Source organism: Amblyomma americanum, chromosome 4 (genome assembly GCF_052857255.1).
Source record: "Amblyomma americanum isolate KBUSLIRL-KWMA chromosome 4, ASM5285725v1, whole genome shotgun sequence".
In the NCBI taxonomy this organism is placed as follows: domain Eukaryota; kingdom Metazoa; phylum Arthropoda; class Arachnida; order Ixodida; family Ixodidae; genus Amblyomma; species Amblyomma americanum.
The window spans coordinates 113,804,887-113,817,337 of NC_135500.1; the positions used below are offsets into that span (position 1 = coordinate 113,804,887).

At 46.4% G+C, this 12,451-nt stretch overlaps 1 protein-coding gene across 2 annotated transcripts in view; it reads left to right on the plus strand.

The window, feature by feature from the left end:
• Positions 1 to 12,451, plus strand: part of PolD1 (DNA polymerase delta 1, catalytic subunit) — a 79,099-nt gene that overhangs the window by 59,349 nt on the left and 7,299 nt on the right. For both annotated transcript variants that reach the window (XM_077661463.1, XM_077661464.1), the window contains exons 16-19: positions 4,827 to 5,062; positions 8,647 to 8,760; positions 10,134 to 10,189; positions 11,719 to 11,816. In XM_077661463.1, the coding sequence (XP_077517589.1) occupies positions 4,827 to 5,062; positions 8,647 to 8,760; positions 10,134 to 10,189; positions 11,719 to 11,816 (504 nt within the window). The remainder of the gene's footprint in view (positions 1 to 4,826; positions 5,063 to 8,646; positions 8,761 to 10,133; positions 10,190 to 11,718; positions 11,817 to 12,451) is intronic.

Below are 12,451 nucleotides of genomic sequence, written 5' to 3' on the forward strand. Positions count from 1 at the left end.
TTTCCCACTCTCCTTGCTCAAGTGAAGCTATTGCTGTAACCGGTCTATCCTCCTTCGATAAATTATGTACCACGTGCTTTGCTGAAAATTTTTCCGTCATCCTTGTTCCTATGTGTTTTATTGCTTCATCCCCTTCTAGTCGAATACCCTCATCTGTAACAATAAACCTTTGTTCTAGCCTAGTTTTATTACTCATTGCATTTAGATGTTTCCAGAATTTTTGGGCTGCTTTTCTATCCTTTTTATTTACTTTTGACATCCATTGGGCACCCTTTCTTCTAATTTTCTCATTAATCAAATAGGATGCGTCCCTTCTACACTTTATGAAGGTACCCCATTTTCTGTCTACTTCAACTTCTGGTTCCCCCCTCTTCTTGGAATATCTGTGTTCCCTGGATGCTTCCTTGCGCTTTTCTATTGCCCTCTTGACCTCCTCATCCCACCAACTCTTGGGTTTGCATCTTTTCCCTTTTAGCTTTACTCGCACCTTAGCTAGCTCTAGCTCCAGTAATCGAGTTAATTTGGGATAAGTCCATTCTGTTTCACTATCCTCAAAAATTACTTTCTCGATTTGTTTGGCTGCTACTTCCAATTGCTTTTCTGAGTAAAAATTTCCCCCTGATTGTTCATCTTGCTTCAGTCCTACATTGCTTTTTCTTCTGAAGCTCAACTGGATACGCTTGTGGTCACTACCTAGACTTCTGGAACCATCTTCATCTATGCTCATTACCCCTAATCTGTTATACATCCTCTGTGACATTAGTGCATAATCTATCGTCGAGTGCAGACTCCCCGCCTCCCATGTTATGAGCCCTTCACACTTCTCGGTGCTGTTGCATACAACTAAATCATGCCTGTCACACCTGTCCTGCAGCATGCTTCCTGTCGAATCCGTGTACCCATACAGGTCTTCTATGTGTGCATTCATGTCGCCTAATATAATTATCTCGCCCTGTCCTCCTAGCTCATCAATGTCGCTTGCAATACATTCTAACATTTTCCTGTTTTCCTCTTTGGCATTAACCCCTGTCCACAGGTATACAAAGCCAAGGAGTGTTTGCTTGCCTGCCACTGTTCCTTTTAGCCATAAATGTTCCCTGCATCCCAGTCTAACCCTTTGAAAATTCATACTTTTATGAATGAATGCCCCAATTCCACCTCCCTTTCTGCTGCCCTCTGTTCTATTGCAATATTCCCATGCGTAGTCTGGGTTACAGGGTGGTTGCTCCATGTTTCTAAGATGTGTTTCCGCTAAACCATATATCATTAATTCCTCCTGTCTTAACTGTTCTTCGATTTCCTCCCATTTCAGTCTATTCCTGCCACCTTGCATGTTAATGAAACCTATATTTGAATTAACTTGGCCCTGGCGCTTGCGTCTCTTTCTTCCCCTATGGTTCCATTGTCCGTTTGAACTTAATTCTTCCTTCTCTACACTGGTTCCTTCAGAGCTCTGGGTCCCCCCAAAAAAGCTACTACCCACCTTCTTGCCAGTGGCACCACCGTAGTGGATGCCATCCTGTGCAAAAGGGTGGGGCCTAACCTCGTACACTTCCCTGTTGACCTCCATCACCTCGTATCTTAGTCGTCGACTCAATAGCCTAATTACCCGATTAGTCTCCACGACCCTCCACCCTACCGCGGGCGCCGCCTATGCTCCGGCCACGGTGGCTCCGGCGCAAGCCGTTGCAGCAGTACAACTAAAGGACTACCTTGCCGATTACACGCTCAGCGATGTGCTCAATGCAGATGAAACCGCGCTTTATTTTAAGTTGCTGCCGAACAAGACTGTCAGTTACAAAGGCGACAGGTGTTCAGGCGGGAAGAGAAGCAAGTAAAGAGTGACGGTGTTGGTGTGCGCAAACGCGACTGGCACGGAACGGTGCCACTTGCTAGTTATAGGCAAAGCAGCGAAGCCTCGCTGCTTTAAAGGGCTAAAAGCTCTCCCTGTTGATTATACTTTCAACAGAAAGTCGTGGATGACGCGAGCAATTTTCACGGATTGGCTGCGCACACTCGACAGGAAGTTCGCAGCACAGAACAGGAAGGTTCTGTTGTTCGTCGACAACTGTTCAGCCCATTGCGACATCAGCGGACTGAAGGCGATCCGTCTGGCATTTCTGCCGAAAAACACTACGGCTGTGCTGCAGCCTATGGACCTTGGGGTTATTAAAAACCTCAAAACACTGTACAGGCGCCACCCCCTAGAGCGGATTCTTGTGTGTATGGACAGCGGCAAATCGTACGACGTCAATCTCCTCGGAGCCTGCCACATGCTGGCAACATCGTGGAATGCTGTCAAGGCGGACACAGTCGCGAACTGTTACCGAAAGTGCGGCTTCATTGAAGGCCCAGAAGCCTGCAGCACGGCTGAGCTGGATGCTCAGTGTGATGACTCCGTCGCGCTGCACCCTGCCTACGCTGCTTTATCGGAGGGTGTTGACTTCCAGAGCTTCGTAGACGTTGACAGGGGCGTGGAGACATCGGGGCCGTTAAGCGATGCCGAGATTATTGAAGCGGCCTGCGGTGACCAGATGCCGCACAACTCGGGCGCGGCGAGCACAGCTGACAGCGACGACGAGTCCGACGGAGGCGACGATTGATTGCCACCCCCGAGTGCATGTGAAACAGCGTCAGCACTCGATCTGGCTGCGCGCTACTTCTCCGCCGATGATAATTCGGACGCTGCGTTGGAGCTGTTGGACAAGTTGCAGACGATGCTTGTCGAGTCACGGCAAAGAAAACGAAAACAAATGCGCATCACCGATTATTTTTCTCTTTGACATGCTTTGCCAATCTGCTGTTAATAAACATGTTTTTGAAGCATAGTGTCATATTTAATCATTAAGCTTGCTGCTTACGCGAATGCATTTTGATGTTAGCTCCAACCGCATAAACAAATTAACTTTATTTCCTTCGACATTCGGGCTCTATGATTTTAATTCGCGCAATCGACCGCCGCAAATGTGTAGTAGCGCGTAGTAAGAGATAACGATCTCAGATATGCCTGTTTTAGCTTCGGCCCGTGCTGCCGGGCGTGATGGCCGCTTTTTTTAGCGCCCGCTCGTTAATTCAAACTCCGCTTAATTCGAACAATTTTCCGGTCCCCCTCCAGTTCGAATTAACGAGGTTTTACTGTACTAAGTGGCAGTAAGTAAGCCCCATCAGGAAAAAAAAAAATCTGTACAGATGCATTTTTCATGCTCTGACATGCAGATGTTTGTGTTTGGATAGTATGAATTTTGGGTGATACGAACGTTTTTCATGACCTTGTGAGATTCGTATCGTTGAGATTATACTTATTCCAATTAAGCAGGTTTTCTTATTATCTGGAAATGGAGTGAAACGAAAAAGGCAAGCACAGGACATTGTTTACCCGCCTGCACCACTTTAGACTTGCTGTGATTGCATTCAACAAAGCAGCAGTCCACGTTATCAAAAAGCTCTTCCTACAGCAGGCACCCATTTGGAGTATTCAGGTTCACCGTGTCATTGCCTGTCGCCAGAGGTTCAGTTTATTCGGTTTCAATGTCCACAGAATTTCATCACTGGTCTCTCTATTGAGGGTGGTGTCCAAGGTAGTATACTTGAGGGCAGTGGTGTAATGCAACTTTAACCCTTTAGGCACCAAACCCGAGCTGTACTCGTCATAGAAGATTCTACCAATATCGCCAATGACTAGTCACTCTCATTTGTCCTAATGTTGCGTTGCTTCCACATCCAGACACGAGTGGCAGTCAGCAGTTGTGTTGGTAGCGCTTTTCAACACTACAGGGTGGTAGTTGTCCATGAAACGTGTTTGTCACGTTTAGCGTGTTTTAAGCCTGGCAACAGTCATTTTTGCCAAAAATCACCAAAAAATTTGTTAATTTTGGTATGTCTTTCTGGAATTCATTTTTGCGGTTAAAGAGTTAAGGAGTGTGCACAGAAGGACCTGCAATAGGAGTAGCTATCAGTTGAAAAAGTGTGGCAAGAGGAGGGCGCATGCGGTCTCTTGGGTAAGCTGGAGCTGGTACAGTGCATTGCGTACTGACAAGCTCACGGTGGCATGCAGAATGCACAAAATAGAAACTAAACTTTGTGCCAGTGCTGATGTATCTTTGAGCATGCCTTACACCACCGAATGTGATGGCAGTCAGTCACTGGTTAACTGCAGAGGTTGCTTTGACCAGCGGCAAGTCAGAAGGCCACCGCTCTCCGCACCATGGTGTGTGCAGCATTAAAAAGTCTGATTAGACGTTATGCACCTAATGCTGGCTCACTTGCACATTATAAGTGGTGTACATTGTGGTACCAGTCAAAATTGAGTTCTCCCGTATTTGCAGCGAAGCATTCCCACATACAGCACCCCAAACTTTCGAATTAACCAAGCTGTCAGATCAAATTTTTCGATCAAGCTTACATTCCAAATTATAGGACTGGAGAAAATTTGCAAATCAACCAGAATATCAAATTAGCTGATGCGGAATCATTGAGCTTTTACAGTGCCTTTTTATGGAAGGTTTGTGCACTTTGCTGCCGGGGCTGTGTTTCGGGTGTGAAAAGTCACATTTTTTTTTCAGCAGGCCACAGTCCAGAAATCACAGTAAATGCTTGTTGCGCTGATAAAAATGCCTGCCGTATGCCTTAATTGTATGTAGCACGGCATCCTGTGTGCATGCGAGTTGTGTTTCTGTCACTGCCCCATTTTCCACATAGCACTAAACATCTCAAAGATGGAACTGCCAGCCAGTTTCAGTCCTTGTCCTTTTGACCCTGATGTTTCAAGGCCTTTGTTGTCATTGGGGCCGACAGCACATAAGAATGCGCCATGGTGGTCTTTGCAGGATGCGCAAGCGTGACGCCGGCAGCGCACCCAACCTGGGGGACCGGGTGCCTTATGTGATTGTGGCCGCGTCCAAGGGCACGGCCGCCTACCTCAAGTCGGAGGACCCCATGTACGTGCTGGAGCACAGCGTGCCCATCGACACCCAGTACTACCTGGACAACCAGCTGAGCAAGCCCCTGATGCGCATTTTCGAGCCCATCCTAGGCGAGACTAAGGCCGAGTCCGTGCTGCTGCGTGAGTGTCCTGGCCTTGGCACTATACTTCCTTCTGCCCCAGGGTTGCACTTACACTGCCTCTGTTACATCAGTCTACCTTAAAGAAAAACCCAATGTTGTCAAAATTAATCCTGAGCCCCCTTACTGCGGCATCTCTTTATCCCTTCCCTAGAGGCGTGCTGTTCAGGTTTCCAGTAAGGGTGAGACAGTTACCACTTCGTTCTTATCCTCATGAAATATTTGCAGTATTTGCATGTGCTGTGCTGCACATTTACTTTGTCCTTATCCACAGGATGCATCTTCAGAGGACATTAGCAGAACATAAAGAATTGCAGCAAGACGAAAATTGGGCAAATGGTGGTCATTCTCTTGCCCTTTTCGATGATTTCGTTTGCACCAATGTTTCTTTCATAACTGTTTACAGTTAAACCTAAATGTAGCGAAACTGAGAAAATTTCGTGATTTTCAGTTACAAGCAGTTTTCGCATGAAGATTCTTAACGGCAGTGAGAAAATAAAACCGAAATGGGAAATAAATGTAGGCGTGATGATCTAGCAAACGTGTCGGGATTGCTTTGATAATATGGTAGTGGCAGCAGCCAGGACCATCTCCACCGTGGACATCGCCGGTGCTGTTCCAGGCTCACGTCACTTGTTGGCATCGGTATCACATTAACGGCTGAGTGGCAGTGAGGTTGCGCACGGTGCTCGTCCCATGTTCTCTTGCTATGCCGGATTGTTTTGTCCTGCTCTTGAGCAGGAATAGTTCTATAGTTCCACCCAGTGTGACGTTACAGGTATGACATTACAAAAGTGAAAGCCGTGGAAACTGCTGTTTCACTTTGAGGGGCCATTGGCATTGGAGCGCAGTGCGTTGTGTCAACTGCGTTTGCTTGCTGCGATCGTAGACATTTCCCTGGTGGCCATTCCTGCTTTATTTCTGTGGAGCTCTAGTGTGGTTAATCCAAATTTTAACCAACCCAGTGCTAGCCAATAAACAATGAGCATAGCAAGTCTCTTATATAAAGTAGACCGCCACTGCAACACCTCCATTTCATGCAATTCACTAATACAAGCGTTTTAGTGAGAGCAGCCTTGGGGAATTGAGACACTGTGTAGTAATAGAGAATTCATTTCATGGAGGTTCATAACATGTGGATTTAACTGTAGTATTCCTGTCTGCAAAAGCTTTTGCATCATCAGAGCCTTGTGATAGTCGCAAGCTTCCTCATGGCCAGGATTAACAACCCGAAGCTGAGAGATACATTGCTGTGCTCATGCTGCAGCCCATGCCTTTTACTTCTTGAACATTTGCATGACATGCAAGAGAGCTCGGGTGTCTTTCCCTCTTTTTACTCCTTTTTCTCACAGTAGATTTTTGCTTTAAGTAGCATCAACTCGCCCAGCAGCGAGTCGTCTTGAGTTGCTGATTCGGCACGATTATAACTAAATTGACTCCTTGAGAATTAGCTTCTGTCTTTCTTCTTTGCAAGCTTGTGTTCAATTCCTCTCCCTCTTCTTTGATGCCAGTTGCTTTCTTCCTCAATGGCTCAGTGCAATGGTTACAATGAGGCTTTACTGCTTAAACTAACCAGTTCACTTTTATTGTATGACGGTGGTGGGAACGATGAAAAACTTCTATTTTTAGCAAGGGTGACTGTGGGACTGGTCCTCGTGGATGGGGTCCTCAGTCCAGGACTCTAGTAGCTCTGATATCACATGAATCCCATGCGTGGATGCAGACTGGTGGTACTATTTAAATGACAACTTAAGCTGAGTGTGTTGAGTTTTGCATTACTGGTGTAGGGTTGCAAACAATTTTCATACTCAGCGGGGTCCGAGAAATGGTCTGAATGATCAAACAGGCCAAAAAATTCATGACCCTAAAAAAAAAACACTTTGTGGCGAAAAACCAGTTTCAATAATTGAAACTTCACCCTTTCCCACATTCCTTTCACAAACAATATTAGATTGTACTTGGGCCAGAGTCATGCTTTCGTCGTGTCCACACCGCCTCACATCACTGACACAAGAATTTGTGACACAGCCGCGTGTCATGCAGTGAACACACCACAGTGGATGCCTCGCACCGTTCTACGCACTCCCTGGGTCACATGCTCTTCTTTGCAACGAAGAGCGTGCCATTAACTCAAGTGGAGACAATAAGGAACAAATATCCAAGCCAGTATATGTCCATTTGATTCCATTTAAGTAGAAAATGGCACCTTTCACTGCAGCGAGAGCATTTGATTGGTTGTGACAGCATTGCCCACCCACGTCTTCAAAAATTGAATATTGGTAAAAAAAAAACGATCTCCCCCAGTATTACTGGTGTCATTTTTGGTTGAAATAAATCTAATTTTTGACTCCACAGGGTCAGAAATATTGGTCATGAATATATACACATTCTAATGAGATGTGTGATGTTCTGTAAAGTCTGATTTATTGGAGCCTGAAAAATGGCCCTGCTACTGTATTCTCTTTCACTGTTGTTTAGGTTGTTTCTGTTATTCTTCCATGTAAAGAGAGGCATGCGTGCTAGGACATCATCACAGGTTGCATGATCAGCGTTCCTGCCGTCTTGCTGGTCACATCCTTTATTCCCGCTCCTTCCTCTTTTTCTAGAAAGAAGGATATTTCCACTTGTCCCCAAAGAAGGGTTCCACGCAGGCCACTTTTTGGCAATGGTGGAAAAACGCCAAGCAGTGGTGGCGTTTGAAAACAGGAGGAAGAAAATTAGTGATGTCTTTGTATGAAATGCCCTGAATTGGCACTGATGCACATTCTCTGTGCTATGGGAGGTCTCTGAAAGAAAGGGGACAAGCAGTGAGCTGTCGTTGTGAGAATGAGATTTTAAGCTTGAAGATCCATCCGACAGAGTGGTAATCTTTACAGTGTAGCTTGAGCCAACATGTCACAGCTCTAATATGTTGTCTCTATGTGTGGAACGTGCTTCTCGCTCCTCACATTGTGCAGCTGCCAAAGTTCTCCATGTAAATGAGGAGGATGTGTGAATCACGACAGACCTGCTTTGTCCTCCTTCTGACAAATACTTGAAGTGCTTGATTGCATCTTGAATGCAGCTGTAGCAGCATCATCATCGGTGCAGCGAAAAGCGGCAACGATGATGAGCTTCTGCCTCGTGGAATGTATTGTTCTCTTCGATATTCGGTTTTGCCAAAGTTGGTCCATGTTGCCTCGCAACCTGTGGGAGTTAAATAACCTGGTTTTGTGGACCTGTTGTTGCTGTTAGTGGCTATTTATTAATAAAATAACAATGGAAGGAAAAGATGTTGCTAGCCACGGCATCTGCCATCGAAACCTGAAGCACCTGAGCTGCGACTAGCTGATTCATTTTGTGTGCACTCGGCTACATTACGTTTGTACCCCTGTTATTTTGGTTCTCAAAAATGTTTAATTTTTTGCTATCGTATTACCCCACGTAGTGAGCACAGCCCCCGACTTTTAATTAAGTTTTCAGGGGGAAGTACATTCGTTATACAAGCTGATATGGCAGCTATGGCCTGGCTCGCATATGGCAGTGTTGTTTTGGCTTATATGTGCTTGATCTGGCTGATTGTGCTTCCTCCTCCTCCCGCGGCAGGTGGGGACCACACGCGTACCAAGATTGTGGTGCACTCCAAGATTGGTGCACTGGCCGCCTTCACCAAGAAGAAGAGCACCTGCATCGGCTGCCGGGCCGTGCTTGAAGACCAGAGTGAGTGTCACTCTCGTTTAAGTGCCTTTTCATGGACGCATTTGCTCTTCCAGGGAGCGGGCCCCGGGAATCATTGTTTTAATGCACTCAGCATGGCTCAGTGTCATATGATAACAGTGGGTTCATTGTGCAATGTCCAGAAATTGCAACAGGTGAAGAAAGCGTGCCGCATCGCGCGACAGCACGAAGGACGGCACAACATGGAAGTAGACACGATGACCACTGGCTTCCACATTCTTTGCTCTGTTTCAAATATGCGCCTAGATTTAAGAAGCCTAAAGGCTAAAGGCGGATTCACACTGGAGAGTCACGGAGGTCGCCCTACAAGTTTAGGCCGATTTGTTACACTCCTCACTTTCCTACTGCTCCGGAACTTATCGACAAAAATCGATAGCGCAATGTCTGCGGCTCGCCAGTATGAATGTCGTAACTCTGTACACATTTAGACTGTGACAGTTCGCCTCGGCTTTAACCTGTCACTGTTCTGCAGCATACTCCTTGCTGTTGGCTCTGACATAAGTTGCTGCCGATGCTTCAGACATGCCAGAGCTGCAGGATCATTTTTATTAAAAGTGAAAGCTTTTACTACTCCCCTCCGTAGCTTCTTCGCCGTGTACGCGAGTTTGACCTTGAACCGAGGAGAAACCACGTGAAAGCTGTGACGTCACTCAGCCGCCGCCGAAACCGAGCGATCGCCTCTGCCTAGTCACGTGACAACCATGACGTCACTCAATCGCAGCTACATCGGAGCCGTGCGCTCGCTCTGTCTAGATAGCCTCCCAGCCGGTGCCAACGGATTGCAACAGCTCTCGACAATTTAACGGCATCAGTTGTCATGGATGATCTAGGCGAGACGCCTCGTGAACTGTCTGCGTCTCAGGAGTTGCGGAGATGACAGGCCAAATCCGGTCATCCAGTAGACGAGCTCTCCGAGAGGCTGCCCTTAACACTTTCCCTTTGGTTACTTAAGATTAGCCAGGTTAAGCCTTTGCCTAAGTTTTTAGTTCCCACATTGGATACTCCCAACGCACAGGGTCAAAAACCACTCTGTATCTGCATCCATAGTGAGGGTTCAGCACGTAGTTTTTCTCACACAAAGGACAAGTTTCTGCCTCTCATCTGATTCACGTGCTGCTATCTCAGACAGTTCTGTAACATCTGAATAATTGAGGTGTCTCAGTTTTTTGCATTTGAGAAATTGTTTGGCAACTGTCCACAAATGATAGTGGTACATTGGTAATAGTGACGGGCTACTAAAGTAGCTTGCCAGCTGTGTGTGCATTTGTTTGCTGTGGATGCGTTTTCTGTGAGACTTTCTGCCACGACAGTGCCATCTTGTGTGCACTGTCAACTTTGTTCTTTTTTTTATGCAGACACTGCTGTGTGCAAACACTGCAAGGCAAAGGAGGCTGAAATCTACTTGGTTGAGGCAAGTGGCCTGTTACTGCCTTTCATCGTGTTCTCTCATCCTCATCTTGTCATGTACAAGACAAGCTTTGGCAAGCCTTGTTTGTGTGCTTATGTGCATACCGCAGGAATATTCCATTTCCAGAAGCATGCAGCAGTCTATGTGTATCACACAGAATTAAGATGGTCAGCCACTACTTACAGTCGCACCCGGATATATCGAATACGAAGGTAGTCACGAAATACTTCGACGTACCAATAATTGGGTACCTAAAAAATGGGAATAGAAAAGCTTTTGTGCAGCCTAGAAGCGAGAATACATTGCACCCACCCAAGCTTGACGCATTCTTGCAGTGACGTACTGCCTGCCGATGCACTGGCAACGCACCGTTCCAGAGGCGTTTCTATGTCTAACCTGCTTCGCGTCTTATCTGCAGAGGATTTTTGTTTGGAACTAGCCACTGCCTATCATAAGAGGTTCGATTCCGTTACCAGTAAACTATAAATAAATAATATCATTAAAATGAAGGTACAATTGGTTTCAGCAACCACTTTGGCAGCGAAGCATGCCAGGCGAGGGTCGTCGCAAGGGCTTAGGCTGGCTTCACCGCATATTAGCAGGTCACCGTCAAATACTCCTCAAAATCATCTCATCGCGCAGTTTCACAGTGCCAGCACTGCCAGCAGCTGCCCAAGGCTGCTTATGGGCACAGCGCACAGTTCGATATGCACGAACAACAGTGCTATACATCCGGGTTCGATATATCCAGGCTCGACTGTAGTCCGAACTGTGTTGGCAGTTATGAGCTGTCCTGCCAGACTACAGGTGGCCACCAAATATTTTCTGGTGTTTGTTTTGGGCCATAATGAACCCTGTCAGGCCAAGTGTGCCGTGTGTCCTGCACCACTTATGCCTAACCCACTGCTGGACAGAAATGATTCAAATTTGCTGTTTAGTGTGCGTTTGGTTTGCAGAATGATGAAGGTGTCTGTACATGATTGGCTGCCAAATTCAGGGGAAGATCTACAAGTTGGATGGGGTGGAACCTCTTTGTCTGTGCAGTGGATTTCTTGAAATGCTTGCACTGATACAATGGGTCTAGGGTGGTTTTCCCATGGAATATTTCTCGCGTAGGTGAAAGTGGTCATCTCTTCTCTTGTAAATTTGCCACTGGCAAAATTCTTTTATAGATTCAGCACCTTTGTATGGCAATGAATTTATGAAATTCGCTTAAAATATTGGAAAATAAACTACAATGGCCTATCAAAGCTGATTGATCAAGTGAAATTGTAAATTGTGGGGCTCAACGTCCCAAAGTGAAACATGGGCTTTGAGGAACACTGATGTGAGTGGAGGGTTCTGGATTAAAGTAGACCACCTGGGGTTCTTTAACGTCCGCTCACATCACGCAGCACATGGGTGCCTCTAGTGAAAAGAAAAGTAAGGCAGCCGCGAGACGGAAGGTGCATGTGCAGAGACCAGCTGCCTTTGGCAGCAAGATTCGTGGCATGAACGTGGTGCTCAACAGTATCACTGACTCCACCGTGCAGGTGAACCACCTGGGGAGCCTGGAATCCAAGTTTGCTCAGCTGTGGACCCAGTGCCAGCGCTGCTCAGGGAGCCTGCACGAGGAGGTGCTCTGCACCAGGTGAGGAGGAGGGAAGGCCAGCTGGTGCACAACTGGCACAGGCACCTTTCAGCTATTGATTCATTTGCAGTAGAGGCTCCTTGACACGAACCTCATGAGGTCACGAAAAATATTGGCATCATCGAAAACAAACAAATTCCATATGCATAACCACAGGAACTTCATTCGCACCGATCTGTTTACAGCTGACAATATTTATTTACAGCCGTGCACCACCATTTACTATGCGCAGTACGTACCGTGTGACTGCCAATTGCACATCAGTGATGTGCGGGCAGTTCTTGGTGCTCAAGGGTGTGGACGTGGCTTGCGTGTTCTTATCATCCATAGCAGCGTGGGTGAGGGTTCGGAGCACACAAAGTTCTGCACTTCATTTAAAGGGACTATGCAATGAATAAAAAGTCGCTTGTAAATGTTTTCAATGCTTAGAAATGATGCTAAGAAGCATTCACACCAGGTATGAGTCTTCGGAACTGAGCCGGAAATTTATTATGAATTTTTAAAAACCGTGTTTTTTAAAATTCGCGGGCCGATTGGTGTGCTTGTAGTGACCGATTTTGAAACTAAAATCATGAAAAAAGACGTCACTACCATGACATCACCAGGCCACCACACGCTCTCATTCGCTGGAGCCA